This window comes from Scophthalmus maximus, chromosome 18 (assembly GCF_022379125.1).
Source record: "Scophthalmus maximus strain ysfricsl-2021 chromosome 18, ASM2237912v1, whole genome shotgun sequence".
Taxonomy (NCBI): domain Eukaryota; kingdom Metazoa; phylum Chordata; class Actinopteri; order Pleuronectiformes; family Scophthalmidae; genus Scophthalmus; species Scophthalmus maximus.
In genome coordinates, this window is record NC_061532.1 from 17,220,711 (window position 1) to 17,236,761 (window position 16,051).

At 43.6% G+C, this 16,051-nt stretch overlaps 1 protein-coding gene across 1 annotated transcript in view; it reads right to left on the reverse strand.

Moving 5' to 3' along the window:
* The window catches only part of scara5 (scavenger receptor class A, member 5 (putative)), a 56,732-nt gene that overhangs the window by 10,695 nt on the left and 29,986 nt on the right, over positions 1-16,051 (reverse strand). Inside the window, exons 8-10 of the mRNA XM_035618377.2 lie at positions 9,867-9,947; positions 7,572-7,679; positions 2,581-2,646 (exon numbers count right to left, since the gene is read on the reverse strand). Of these exons, the coding sequence (XP_035474270.2) occupies positions 2,581-2,646; positions 7,572-7,679; positions 9,867-9,947 (255 nt within the window). The remainder of the gene's footprint in view (positions 1-2,580; positions 2,647-7,571; positions 7,680-9,866; positions 9,948-16,051) is intronic.

Genomic DNA, 16,051 nt, shown 5'->3' on the forward strand with positions numbered 1-16,051 from the left:
TGAGGAAAAGGGCGGCGGTAATAGCGGGTGTAGGAACTAGGCAAAAGGGGGGCTTCATTGGATCACCGTGTCCCAGTAATGGTGTCTAGTTTTGGAGCCTGGAACGTGAAATGAAACATCTGGAAACATTTCTTTTTTTAAGAATCCACCAGAGAGACACACAGAACTACATTTAGTTTAATTAGCCACCGAGCTACGGCTGAAAATATCTGCCGGTCATCAGCGTTGCCAGGTTGGACGGTTTCCTGTCCGGTTGGGCGACGTTTCCCCTTCTCTCTCTCTCTCTCTCTCTCTCTCTCTCTCTCTCTCTCTCTCTCTCTCTCTGCCGACGCTTGTGAAAACGGCTGTGGGCCTGAGGTTTGAGCTGAGGCGGAACAGAGACGAAGACGCGACGCGCGGCTGGCGGAGGCGGCCGCCTACGTTCAGGCACAACGCGGCTGCATTCTGAAAACGCCGCCGCGACGTTGGGCCACTGAGAGGACGGTCTGGCAGGTTCTGGGCTCCGTTCTCTATAAACTGGCTGCAAAAAACTCACCCGCTTGAAATGAGAAGTGAGCTTTTGTCTCACACGTTGTTGTCACCTCGGCACCAAAGCGAATTCCTTGCACGTGAAAATCTACTTGGGTATAAAACAGGATTCTGAAAAGGCAAATGGAAAAAAACCCACCAGGAGCGCTGCTCGTCAGTGGATGAAATATATATTTCGGCCATATTTCTCGTGTATTTTTGATATTGTCTCGTTGTTGCGGTCGGATTCCATTTGGTCCTCTACTCCGCGTATGTTTCCGATGAGTGGAGGGACGCATATACATCAACGCAGATAGAAAAGAAAAAGAGGAAAGTTTTCCCCCCGTTTCTTCAAAGTGATCTTCAATCTGGGCCCCATTTGTTTTCCCTTTTCCGCCCAGTCGGTCCCGAGCTGCCGAGGCTTTCGACAGAGCCGAAGAGCCGGATCACGTCGGCGACACGGCCTCCCCTAAACGGCAAGTTCATTCTGTGCTTAATGCCCAACACGTGTGGATGAATGTGCACTTTTCTTCTCCCCCGCAGACAAAAACCCCCCCCTTCTGGGGGTCTCTCGCTGCGCTGCCTCGCTCTGGTAAGCGATCATTGCAGGTATGCGGCCGCGCGCTTTGAAGTGTAAAAAGATCCAAGTCATGCGTCAAGTCGCGGGTCTGACGCGAGCGCCGGCCGCATCGCTCGTCGCATGATGACGTGACAACGGAAGACATGTCTGCGGGTGTGTTGATGTCCCCCCCCCCCCCCCCCCTTCTACCTGACTCCAGATCGGTGGTTTTCGTACGAGGGTTCCGTCTCACCACCACACGACATCCGCGCGCATATAATGGTTTCCATAACCTCTTTGATGTACACCAAAAAAAAAGAGCCCATGTGGTCGTCGCCCGCGTGTCGGAGGAACCGTGAGATTGCGGCGAGAAGAGAAGCAGACCCGCCGATCCTTGAAACTCGGCAGGACGTCAAGTGGATCAGAGAAACGCACGAGGCCCCATAAAGTCATCAGCTCGTAAATTTCTGATTCTGTATTCGCCGACTGTAGGATTTGGATCATTCGCCCAGATATACTGTCTGTGCTCATGTTACGGCGTCTCAGGAGGATCGTTGCTGCACAGTGAGTGTCCAGACAGAAAAGATGAGCCTGAGTTATACCAAAACTATTGACGGTATCAAATATATATTATACATATACATCCACATCGTTAAAGTGTAGAATAAACACATGAATCTAATCTGGTGTTGCTGCTGAGGTGGAAAGTAAAATCACTGCGACGCTTGCACTTATTATTATTATTATTATTATTATTATTATTATTTCTATTTCACGCCACGTAGTGTTTAAACTTCTCTACAAGTTTTTGCAGTCTTTACTGTTTTACAAACCAAAAATATGTGTTCATATAATTCGACCCGAAGTTATAGACTAGACTACCTAATAAAAAGTTGTGGCGCGTATCGTTTGCGTAACGCGCTCGAGTAAAGCAAAACGGTGCGAATTGTAAACATTTGTGTGACGCGAAAGCACAAGTAGCGCTGAGATCCCTCGTGACATCACTGGCGTCCGCGTCCGACAGAGAGCGGGCGGGTGTTGTCGGGTTAGGTTCACTCACGTTACGCACACGAGTAGATATAAACGAAGGAAATTCACTTGATGAAGGGACGGCATTAATTTACACTACGTCATTATTTGGGGGAACTAAAAAGTTTCAGATTTGTGCCTTGTGGTTGTTACGACATAATAACTATTAGAATAGAACAAGTGCAGTTTCTCGATGAATTATAGTATAGTGAAATTAATACCCTGAAGCCCCCGACCCAGTGATTCACCTCACACCGACGCCCACAGCTTAACAAATCCATATTACATTAATATCACTAGGTGCTCATGGTGGATGTTGGTGTATCATTTTCCAGCAGCTACGTGACAAACCGGCAGAACAACACGGTGACTTTTTCGCGGGCAGCTGAGGGGGAATGAGTAATGCTCCTCTGCATTGTGGACTGGACTCCATCACTTCACCATTTCTTTTTTTTAACTGTTTATTCAAATAACAGCTCTCTCACCTGTTTTCTCTCCTCGGTCGCCCCGTTCCCCCTTCTCCCCCTTCGGCCCCTTTTCTCCTCTGTCACCTGAGAAGAGGACGGACATAAGAGAAACAAATATTCCAACTTTACTGGAGCAGAAATTGTTTTAAATGCAACTCTCACGCAAACACACGAGACCCTGCAGATGCTGAGCATTCTCACAATCTAATTGCACATTTTGATTACAATTAATTTGGTGTATACGTTTCAATATCTAACAGCTTGTTTGTGGATTATGGTATTATATGTCGTTGTTTGTTTTACTTTTATTTAATGTCATATTTTCTTCTTTACATGTCCAGGGCCAGCATTGGATTTAATTTGTGTCTTTTAGTTGGGTTTTCTTCTTGTTTCATTCTTTGGTGAATATTTTGATTGAATTATGTGTATACTGTGTAAGTACTTAACTTGATATTACACTGGACAGTACCAAAAAAAGTACAGAGAAACCTTTTGCATCATTACGGCACACATGCTACAAAAAATGAAGGAAACTCAATCATACACTTGTACGACACTAATAAAAGTATACAATGACAGACAGTTTTTTTTTTATAAAAAACTCAACTTATCCTGAAGTTTAACACAGAGACAGCAGCACAAAACTTGGATCAGGCCAGAGAAGAGAACATTTCAACCACAGACAGGTTTAACTTTAATAAGAGACCGTTTCTCGTCCCATTTCCTCTCCTCTATATCTTCTTCGCAGAAAGCCTCTAAGACAAGCAGCTTCGTGTGATGGGCAAAGTGTGTAAAAATAAGAAAAAAGGATACACCCATGATTTCCTGCGCTTATTTTACCTCTGAATATTGTGGTAAACATTTCTGCTGCAGATAGAAATAGAAAATGGGAGCAAGAGAAAAGATAGAAGTATTAAAAAGTAGATTTTTTTGTCCAGGTTTTTTTTTTACAGTGTCGATGTTTGCACAGTGGAAAAGTTAATGCGATGCAAAACCACTGAATCGGTGCAAGTAAAAATCCATCCATTTGTGGTTTTCTGCAAAAAAAAATGTTACGTTTATGCACGACACCTCCCTCCAACCAGCCGCTTGGGTCCACTTTTTCCTCATTTATGTTTTCATTTCAGAATATGATTCTCTTCCAAAATCCCTCTGAAGCGAGGCAGGAGGGAGGAGGGGGGCTGTTTCAGCGCCACTTGTCGCAAATTTTCAGGCTTGCAACCACAAAGTCTGGTGTTGCCATGAGGCTTTGAGAGGATCGGCTTCAAGTCGGCAGCCATCCCACCTTCAATTTGAGTTGTTTTTCACATCCATGACCACGGGGCAGCTGCCAGCCGAGGTGGCGCGGCCCTACCTACCATGTGTAAGTGCATGCGTCGCCATGTCCGCCACACCCCGTAGGTGACGTCCTCAGCTGTTTGCATCACCTCGGCTTTGACCACATCCTTCTCAACTGAATAACACTGGGAGGGAAATAAAAACCCTAAAAAACATCACTGCTGAGCCACAGGACGCAACAGATGCTTTTGATTTAAAAACCGCAAGTGATTTCTGTACTAATGGCCCTGAATGGCAGCGGAGGCTAAACGTAGCTTTGCTCATCAACATTTTCAGCTCCAGCTTTTAAGTCCAGGCTGATTTATAATTTCACAGCCGTTGAATTTAATGCCATAAAAGTTAAATTGTGCCCAAAAGGATGAAGACTTCAGTGATTCCCCTGACTTTTCCCTAATGCGCCAATCTTGCACAAAATATTGTGTCAACAATTATGTCTTCAGTAAGGTTTTATCCAATGCCAGGATTGGGTCAAATACTTTTCTTTACGAAGAAATACCTGCAAAACTGAGGACGTCTCCATCAACTGTACTTTGTGTTTAGTGACGCATATACGAAAACATACTAACCTCAGATGTAAAATATTAAACCTGATAAAAGCTCAAAGAACTGATCTGGCTGTAGACTTCTAGTCATGCTCCTCGTTAAATTTTTTTTTTTACTTTTATTCTGAAAGTGGTTGCTCACAGTGACAGATCCACATTGCAGCGTTGCTGAGGTGTTTAGCCTCTTTCAGCCGACTGTTTTGGTTCTACAGCCACAAAAATGTCTCTATTTTTCAGGCCCAGCAATCTCATGAGCCTTTTTTCAAGCAGTAACAGGAATCAGATTTGAAGGGAAACGCACTAGGAAAACCCACCTTATACCGCTATATCAAATTCCAAGGAGAAAAATTTGTGAAAAGCTTATGAAAAAGAAGTTTACAGCTCAGGAACCAGATTTTTTTTTACCCATGGGTTGTTGGAAACCAAAAATAGGTAAATGTCAAGTAAATATTGGACTAAAAATCAATAAATGACCAAAAACATTTCCAAATTAATTGTAAAGTTGCTCTATATCTGCTGGATGTGTCAATAGGGAATTGCTTGCTGAAATATGTGACATAACCAACTTATAATTTGCGTGTCTGTCAGTTTATGCAGGTTTCCTTCCCCGAAGTGGCCAGAAGAATAAATAGCTACTCCAGCTTTAAATGCCAACTTTAGTAAACCCAGCTGATCTATGATGCTTTAAAGCCAAAAACACCTTTAAACACCCCCGGCTCACTCTGCCCACCGTCTATAAAAAGAAACCACGGAGCTTCGCAGCGCTGTTCTCTTCACAGCTGAGCGAGCGCCTCACTCCGAGGCCCCGTTCACACCCGTAGGTCTATAAACTCTCCGCTGGTTTGTTAAACCCACCGCCACGACCCAGATGGTGGAAAAGCACAGACAGACGGACATTGTTGTAAACTGCCGGAGTGAAGACGAACCAAACGTTCCGTGAAAGATCTCCACTTCTCTCGGAAAAAACACCCGCCAAATTTGTGTTGTGTTTTGTTTTGACCTGCTCTCTGCATAATTAACCGTACCATAATTGTACCGTTAATCAACACTAACCTCAACGGGCCAAATATATGAGACAGGAAATGATGGCACAAATACATCTCTTGAAAAGACTATGTGAAATTAGCGTCCTGTTGGCGAACAAGCTAATGATTAAGCTAACTGACAGTTGGCTATGGCTACCTCTAGCATGTTCGCAGCCGGTTAGCGTGTTAACAGTTAGATTGTCACTACGTCGACACACTTCTACGACCAAATATGGTATGTGTGAATTACGTGTCCCACTTCCTGGTGTGACCAGGCCTTTAGCGTTGCTATCTACTTGCTAGCTTAATAGAGGAAGATGTCTGCAGTTTCCTTATTATTGTACAATTCTTTTTACAAATTGGTGTGTATGATATCTTTTTTCTCTTTTTGTTTCTCTATCATCTCCAGTAAAAAAAAAAACAACTCTCAAAAATAAACTGCATGTCTTAAGCTTTAACAGATGTGTGCGTTTAGCTCGCTGCAAAGCTGCAGACCTACATAAAACCATAATCTATATAGAATTAAATTAATAAAACACCAAAACAATAGTGGAGACTGGTTCAGGTGGTGGTTTTGAGTCATGACAACAAAGCGCAAGACAACAGATCCTCCTGGTCGGAGGTCTCGAGGACTGCGAGCCGACATGCGGACCGAGGAAGTGCAACACCGGACACTTGAGCCAAACCCAAACTCCGATTGGCAACAGCTGTTGGCTAAACAAACGTACACATATACACCGTGACAGGCTGACACAAGACAGACTGTAGCGACTTATCATGTTAGTCACGGCTATGGTTTCCTCCACGGAGCCGTGTGTGTGTGTGTGTGTGTGTGTGTGTGTGTGTGTGTTCGGGTTAGCCTTGGCACAGTCCAGCCGGTGATGCCAGAGAGGAAACATCAACACCCCAGTGGTTTATGTAGACATAGGACGGTGTCGGAGAAGAAGGGAATGAGTGAATGAAAGAAAAAAAAATATCAGAAAAATATGTATGCTCATGTCAAAGGAATATAAATGTACAGTGCCATGGAAAAACTACTGGTAAATCTGAATCCTGAATGTTGCATGATGTACAGTGCTAATTTGAGCCGTCCTGAAAATATGAAATGCTCATCCAGTGTATAAATATTGCTAGCCGACTTAATCTGTCAAATATGCACGAGCGATCTACAAATCAACATCTCGTAACTCGGTTGAGTGATTCATGTGAGCCACAGAAATAGCTTGAGAATCTCGTGAAGGTGAAAATGACCTTCCCCCCTGGACCCCTTCCTCCACTCCCGATCATTTCCCCCTTAGGATTCGGAGCTCTTTTGAATGAAAGCTTGACAAATGAGGGGCTGGTGATGAAAACTACAAAGGGTTCACGGCCCGACCAGACGGATGAGAGGACCAATCGGCAGGTGCTGAAAGTTGGACAGGTCAAGTTTAAATCCTGTAACAAGGGGAACTTGAGATTGAGTATTTATTTTTTGTTGTTGTTGGCCCACACGGCTCAAATTGTAATGTTACGAAGATTGATGTAAAAGCGTTTCCGATGATTTCATAGTTTTACAGCTAACGATTGTATATTGTGGAATATTTCCTCTCTTGAGACAGCTGAAAACGGATTCGACCGCAGCTGTTCCCGTGGAATAAATACAAGAACATATGGATTAGTGGAGAAGTTTTTAGTTTCCATGGCTAGAAACGCAAAAAAGAAAAACACCACCACCTGCCAGTGATGCAACAAGTGTGAAAAGATTTGGATGTGGTGAAGAATTCCTAGCAAAGAACCAAAAAAAGTCAACATCTCTTGCGGCCGCCTGAGATCTTCAGTCAGTCCGGTCTCAGATGGTCTGAGCTGTGAGAGTGTTGACAAGAGAGACATGTTTCTTCTTCTTGACTCGTGAATAACGGGCTGCTGGGCGAGTGCCTCGCTTTAAAGTGACTGGTGTCGCCCCGTGAAACCTCCAACATGTGTTCAGAATATGAAGTAATCTGTGCTGTGCGTCCTTGTTTTGTCTCAAGCGATCAAGGCACGTTCGAATGGTGACTCAGAGTAGATACTCTATGAATAAGACTATATAAAAATGTGTTGGTTAATGTGAGACAAACCACCATACCTCTAGGCCCAGCAGGTCCAATGTCTCCTTTTTCTCCCAGATTACCTTCGACCCCGACCGACCCCTTCATTCCCCGAGGGCCCTGGAAGCCCTTTTCTCCCGTAAACCCTGAAACACAAAATCACAGGATCATCAACAAACAGAAAACTATCTTGAAGGCAAAGCCTTCAAGATCAAAAGCATCCCACTATGACTTGAGGAATCTCTGTCTGTATGTAATCCAACTCTCACCATATTAACAACCATTTATCCCATCCACTTCAAACTTGACAGGTGAGTTGCTGGGGGCCAATGAACGTTCAACATTAATACATTCTGAATAAAGAGGTGAACAGCGCTCCGGAGCAGTTGGGGGCTTGGACAACGCGAGTGACACCTTCGATCACGGCCCCTTGCCAAACAGTGCAGTTGCCGTTTTGGCAACCAGGAAGCAACGTAAGGATTTTGTCACGTTATTATATATCCTCTATGACCACATTTCCAATAAGCTGCTTGCTTCCTGTGCTACCTGCACAGCTCGACCAAATCCAAAGACGATATGAAGATGCTGGATATTATGTTAACGTTGGTCTTTCACTTCCTCCACCGCCTGCCATTGACTGAATCTCTGACAGCTTGACCACGCTGGAAGACAGACACTATCTTTTGTTTTGTTTCATTAACCAAAAAAAAGAGAATTATTTCCTGCGAACTCTTCCACCCCATGGCGACACAATGGCACATTTGTGTACGGTAAGCACACTCCAGTGAGTTATTGATTGCACTGTTGAAGTCAGCGACATCTTGTCAAGCGCGATCGTCCTCTGACATGCTCTGATTACACCGTTGAGTCGGCTCAGCAACACTGGATGAAATAATTAGACCGAACGCATTAGAGCCAGAAACACTAAATAAACTGGCTGGTGTCGTGTTTTTTTTTTTTCTTCCTCGGTTTTCTGTTTTTCTTCTGCAAAAGAAGAGGGTCAATAATCTTTTTTTCTGACCATCAACAATGAGATCACTGATTAAACCCCCTCTTCCCATAGAGACCAAGGGTTGCTGAACATGAGCTATAGTTTTGTTTTGGCCCGGGGGGGGGGGGGGGGGTCCATTCAGTTTCCTATGTTTTTATGTTCCCTTATAATGGGAGTTTTCTTTTTTTTACCCCTTCAGTTAAAATTTCTTTGCATTCACTTTTTCCTGGAACTATGGCAGCGAAGGGGGGGGGGGGGGGGGGGGGGGGGGGGGGGGGGGGGCTGGGCTGATAATGGTTCTTGGAAAAGTCATGTGAGAGTTTATCGGCCACGGAATATGGAATGGATGATGACAAGGGGAGGAGGGAGGATGGATGAATCGAGAGGTACCAAGCTGGACGGGGTCCCAAAAACATCTGGAGCCATATTGTTGTTTGCATCTTACAGTAATCTATGAAAAATAGTCATCCAGTGGTACTGAAGTGCCAGTACGCCCTGGATGAGGGGTTCCTGTTGTGGTTTTTTGAAGTAACTACGTCCAAGACGAAGATAGATGACGCGTCCCACTGGCCCTGTCCACACCCCGTCTGAAAATAAATCTCCTTCATAAGTCTGCTGCCTTGTTTTCTTAAGTGGATTTATATATGACCTTTTAGTCTCTCTCTACTCACCGAGTTATTAATGTAACTGAAGGTAATCACAAAAGCAGGGCTACGTCAAGAACACCAGCCAACGTCTGCTTTTGCGTAAAAGATGGATGGCTTCTGATCTCTCAAGTCACTGTAACCACAGCCTAGTTGCATGAGAATTTTTTTTTTTTACATAGGCTGGTTATGGGCCAGGTAAATTCTGTGACATGCAGGATTGTAAAAACGCATCCAAAAAAACCCCATGCCAGTCCAAACACTCGAGGGAGTAAATCAGAAAATCAGACATTCCTTGAGGCGTTTCATTACTTCACAAAAACGTTGAAGATCTTGAGTAGTTCTGCAGAACGCCCAGTCCTCACTTTCTTAGATGTCTTACAACCATTTCAGTGAGACACTGCAGAAGCTGTAGAGCAGTGAACGATCTTTAAACTCATGAATACAATTCAGATCCAATCTATACAATAAGTCAATTTCAACAGTTTCAACTGAATTTACATACTTAGTTCTAAAATGAAGAAATAGACTATTTTTTAAAATATTTTTTAATCTAGTTGATGACATCTATTTGGGAAACCAATCCCAGCTGCAGCAGATATATACCTTTGAATACTGCTGATTCATTTGACCCAGGAATTAACGTCATATTGCAAGTTATTAAATATGAATGAATGGTATTTTTTAACTGTACCCACCTCTCAAGCCGGTCAGCCCGGGGGCGCCAGGGGGGCCCAGCTGTCCAGTGTCACCCTTATCTCCCTTTGGTCCCGGAGGCCCTGCAGAAAGAAGAAAACAGAAATACAGTCAGAGTTGATGACATAATGAATACGGCGGACGATACAAACAAGGCAAATGCCGCTGCATTTACACGTTTATGTAGAAACAGGTTAAACTTTTGCTTCTTGCTGATTTGATTTGTTGATTTGAAAACAACAAGAACGTTGCAGAAAGACGTGTATAGTTCCAAACTCCTGGGACATGTAGATTTATGCGCCACCTTTGCTTATCGCATCTTGAGTTTTCAAACTGGAAAGATATAACCTGTAAACCCCTTTAGGGTTGAAAGGTTGCAGAGGTGAACAGGTTTACAGGTTCATGATTTAAAAGTGGTATTTGAACAAAAAGCAGCTTTGTTATGCTTCTCAATCCGTTCACATTCAATTACAGCTTCAAACCAAAGTAGTACATTTACAACATGCCCACGAAAACAAGTAAATCAGACTGAAATGGCCCAAATTCACATTCAAATTCAATTCAGTCCATGTGATTGCTGAACAAATCAAACATGCTTTTTCTCTTCCAAACACCAATGAGAGGGTCTTTCAACTCGGAAAGGGTGAGTTTTATTTGTAGGGAAGCGGCAAGTGGGTTCATATCGCGATTAAATAAAAGTGGAATTATGAAAGAACTCAGTCCGCACCGAGACTCTCTGTTATTACAACAAGATGAGAAGAGCGTTTATCATCAGAGGTGTTGCCAAAGTAGATTATCACTTGAAAAGGGAACTCGTGGTACTAAAAACTCGTTTGAGAGAGCAACATGTGAGCCTTTAATTCCTGCATATTTGAACAATATCATGAAATCAATCATTTATTAGCGCGCGCACACACACAAGCGCACACACACAGAACGAGGGCCAAACTGGAACTTACAACCGGTCTAAGGATTCAATCCAAAAGTTTGTTGTACTTGGAGAGGCCGAGTGAAAAAAATGCCAAAAAAAGTGAGAGAAAGACAGAGAGAAAGAGAAAGAGGGGGGGGGGGAAGAGAGATAGAGGTCTGGCTACAATGGAAACCACATGTTGAACAGCGCAGCTTGTGGGAATGCTTAGAAATTCAGGGCTTGTTATTGTCCAGCACATGTCCAGCGGTTCCAATACTTCAGAAGTTCTTCAGTTGCAGGTTTCTGACGCTGAGAAACTGCGGAGCGACTTGGAGATACAGATCTGCTGCTGCTGCCGCCGCCGACCGAGCTGGTTCACATGTGCAGCCACTTTAAGGATAAACGCCAGGTGACCAACAAAGCGATTAGGGATACATCCTTATGGGAACGACGAATATCTGAAGCAAATTTTTGTCAGTTGCAATGAGTGACAGCTTCCATCTGCTGTTGGCTACATGAGGGGTTAACGTTAGTCAGTAGGGTTCAACCACTGGGGACCATGAACTTCACGAAATCCATGCAATAGTTTCTGTTTGTTAGATCTGGTCAGTCAGGTTTGGTAGAACATCTGAGGCCCATGAACACATGTACGTCGACCATCCACCAAATGAGAAGGTATCATTGTCCTTATCTGTGTTGCCCTTCAGCAACACTGGGGGAACCCTTCATGAAGTCTACTTATGTCACACAGATCTTACAGAATGCCTGGATATCCAATCCTGATATCATTCACTTAGAGCTGTCCACACTTTAAATGATCCAGGTTATAGTTTTTACAACTCATCTGGAGCGGCCCTCACAAGTATTTGCAGTATAAAAAAATAATCTGTCTGCACGCCTCAGAGACAGTTAACCCTGGTGGTCCTGGAGAACGGGCGTCCTTGTTAAAAGTTTGTTTTAGCTCGAGAGCTTCACATTATTAATCTCTTGGCTCTCGGGGTCCCTACTTGTTCACTCATCTGACAGAGTTTCAACAATAACAAGCCGAGCCTAGCAGCACCCCCCGCCTCCGGGATCAGCCTGAAGACATCAGATAGTCCCGAGAACACAACACTGATGTGGAGCGCAGGCGTCCCTCCATCCAACATCCAGTTTGAAATATTAAAAAATGAAGACTATAGTAACTCAAGGACGAGTGAGCTTGACTTTTAGCTGAGATCACATCTCTGTGATGTAACATCATGAATGTTAAATGTACAGGGCATTAGGAAGCGTGTTGATGAATTCATCACTTTGACAAATGACTGAAATATCAGTGTTTATGCTGTTGGAGGATACAGGATGTTTGAGAGCAGATGGACAATACCGGGGTCAAAAAGAGGCTAAGAGGACATATTTATCATTTATAGACGGGTTCAAAATCCGTTCTGATAGAGGAATAAAATGAGAGAAATGGTTAAAAAGAAAACGGATATAACATCAGGAGACCAGGAGAGTCATATTCCATTTGGTTCCCATGGTTGATGGTGTGTGTTTTCTTGTTTGTTTTGCAAAATATTCAATTTGACCCCAAAAGGGGAACATTTATGTGGGCGTGTGAGGTTGTGCGAGTGTGTGTGTGTGTGAGAATAAGCCAGCCTTGACTGTGCTGAGGAACCCTTCACTAGTAAAACAAACATGCCACTCAAAATATACATTAATGGTCATCAGAGGCTGTAAATGTTTCCAGGCCCTCAGCTGTGCTCGGATCATCCGACGACTAACTGACGAACACTCTGCAGCACGACGGCTTCTCAACAAACAAGCGGTCATCTCGCCAAAACCTGCAGGTCACCAATGCTGCACTGAAAACCCCCGTGACTTTTGAAGTTTTCTTGGCTCAAAAGTCTTCACATCTGTACAAGGGTCAAGTCGTGTCGTCTCCTGGTATAAGACACAAAGAGATTTCCTCGAGGGTTCACTGATTAGATACTTGCACAAATGAGAGGGTGTGGACACGGCAAACACAGTAAATAAACTCAAGTCTTTGTCCTCTGATCCAAATTTGTTTCTGTTTGTGTTGTGTTAGCGAATGTGAAAATCAAAAGTGCTGACAAGACAGTGACAGTTGGACACAATAACTGGCTCGACTCGACAGCGCAAAGTAAATCTCAATGATGATGTAGTTGCACTGCTCCTCGGTGCATTGAAAAAAAAGGATGCAACTCTTTGAGTTTCTAAAGTTTGAGATTTAACCTCCTGTCCTCTTCCCACAGAAAAACTGCATTAACCTCTCCCTGGACAGCCAAATATCAACCATGTTGTCATCCAGCACAGAACGAGGAAGTATGTTGTCATAAGGTTGTAAAGTTAAAGACTATGGGTGGGGGGTGCATGAAACACTAGACGTTACGACTATGATACATGTCAGCATTGTCTCCAGTTGACAACCAACTCAAGCCAAAGAGCCTCAGTTGTGTTAAAAACACTTAATTTGCCACGAGAGAAGTTTTTCGTTAACGTGCATTAAAGGACTTTGCTTTTGTGGGCGGCAGAAACAATGACTTGGTAAACAATTTTTTTTCCCGCAATATTTACTTATTTACACTTCCACTAGGTATGAAGTAAAATTATTGTTAATTTTAAGGCATGTTTGTGTCCACTTGATGAATGTAAGTCTAATATTTGCTCTCTTTTAGCTCCGTTTTTGGTCTCCACCAGCTCCTGAGAGAAAAGTCTGGCAAAGTTGTTTCCATCTCGCATTTTCACATCAACTCTTCTTTGCAAATGGCAAAACCCACCTCAAGTGAGTGTATAAACCTATTTTTTTGCGAATTAGAGGACGTTTTTTTCCCCTGAATTTTGCCGTTTCCATCAACTTTTTCTAATGTGATACTTCAAAAGGCGCATACAAATAGGTTCTTGGAAACTTAGCTAATAACATAAATTATAACATTTTAATGAATGAGTTAATCAAACATAACCATTGAATGCCAACAAAACTCTACTCACACATGCACGGACAGGAGCACACATGCTCTCTCTCTATCTAGCATACCTCCACCTGTCAAACTGAAAGATAGATGTGAAACCCAATGCAGAATGTGTTTTTGATTTACACCAATTAAATTCTTATACCAGAGAAAAATGGGAACGTACAGAGAAGAAGAAGAACAGGAAAAGGGAGTAATGAAACCGCAGGAGGAGGAGGAGGAGGAGGAACAAAAAGAAATATGGTACAGACCATGAAAAGAAAAGAGAGAGGGGAATACCACTGAGAGAGGGCAAGGACTCAAAGTTACATAGTCATGCAATTTCCCTAATATCACAATATTTTTTTATTACCGTTACTGGGCCGTACACTTAACATGTCATTCCTTGGCTTCTGACATTTTGAAATCTGAGCTTTTCTCATTTCTGGCAGTTCATTTCTTTTGCTTATTGTGTTTTTAAAGGTGGAGACTCTGCGGGTGAAGTTCCTGTGGCAGTGAGCTCACACTAGTGAGAATGACACAGGCAACAGATAACCTGAAACCTGATGTAGGTACTGCAGGTTAGGAAGTGTGCCTTAAAAGTCGATGAGCGGGTGCACCAGTCGAGAAGGGACCCTAAGTCAACTTGCACTTTGTGAGCACACCGGAGCAAACGCAAGACTCTCGACTTGAAATGACAGACAAACAAAAACTGGCTGGGATGGAAGTACAAGACGAGCGATGGGAGACGGCGAAACAACACCAGACAGCATCAGGCCGGACAGCATGCCTTGTTTGTGTTGGCTGCTCCGATGCACTTCAGCTCCGGTGTCCAGCTGACGGCGCTGTCCCGACCGGGGGAGAAACGCTGTGGTGCGGCCAGATTTTATAAATGAGCTCTGGTCGGCGCCCGGGTCAGAAGTGCTGACTCTCGGTCGAGTGTGCTGAATGTTATTTTATCATAGTTTGGGCGTGGAGACTCAAATCCTTTTTTTGTGTGGAGTTTGAAAGCGGTCCAGTAAAAGACACCCGGAGTTGAGTTATGGAAATCGAAAATCTTTGTGTTTTTGGGTGCGTGACCCATGTGAGAGACTTAAAGCGAGAGAGAGCTTGGTTTTTTAAATCCGTTTTTACAAGTCATGGAAGTGTAATAACAAATGGCTGGAAAAACCCCATTATTTTCACTTTTTGGATTTAAGTTTTGGAAACTCTTGGTGTGTGCTGCCTGGATGGAGCTTTTCTAGTTCACTGACGTTACAGCAATCACATAATCAGAAAATAATATGGATTATATTAAGAGCCCACTTTTTTATAATGATTTCATGTGTGTGTCTTCAAACTTAAAATCTTACCAAAAGGTTCATTTAGTAGCTGCTCTGAACTTCTCAGTCATATCACGCGATCCGCTTCAGGAGTTGGAAGCAGCGAATATGTGAAATTATTTCAGAGTTTAACCATTTATAACGTCAGCCTGAAAAATATTGGGACAAAAAACAGCCGTCCAGTGATAATGAGACATCCGTTGATGATGCCCTCACGATTGTCGCAGTGTCTAAGCTCTAGTTAGAGATATCTGTTAGTGAGCAGACGTTAGTACGTGTAGTCGTTTACTACCTGGAGAGGCGACACAACACATCGGAGCGTTTCATCCCCATCCAAAAAAAAAAGAAAAAAAGAAAGTCCTCAGACGATACTATAAACTGCTTGTCGCGTTTCTTTATTATTTAATAAAACAAGTGACGTGCGGGGCGTTGAGTGTGAGGCCCCGGAGGAATTAGAAGGGAAAATGATCAATGAGAAGAAGATTAAAGAGGACGAAAAAGAAAACACAAGGGCGGCACGAGAAGAGGAGAAGGGAGCAGAACAGAGGAGGATAAACATGGATGGAGATGTAAAACGTTTCTTGGCGAAGGTGACTGTGGGCTTACAACAAACAACCGGGCTGCAGAGCTAAAACTAATGACAGAGCTGAGTGGCTGTGTTTTGGTTTTTTTAAATTCTGGACCCAGCATCTAAATTTAACCTACAATTGTTTCCAGGCCCGGGAGAAATGGCATCCCACCCACATGTGAAGCAGACACGGGATCAGGGGTCCGGTTCGCTTCGAGTTGCCATCAATCAGCCCGGGCGAGCGTTCCCCTGCCAGCATTACATCACGACATACCTATTCTGATTTTAACGAGGCCGGGCACGTCATTTTTCTGGTAACGCTGGCAGCGAGAGTCGGACCAGGTCGCGACTAATCAGCTCCGCACCGGTCGGAGGAAGAACATTCGGAGTTGCTCAAATACCCCGGGGGAAGTAATCCCACGGTGTGAAAATCATG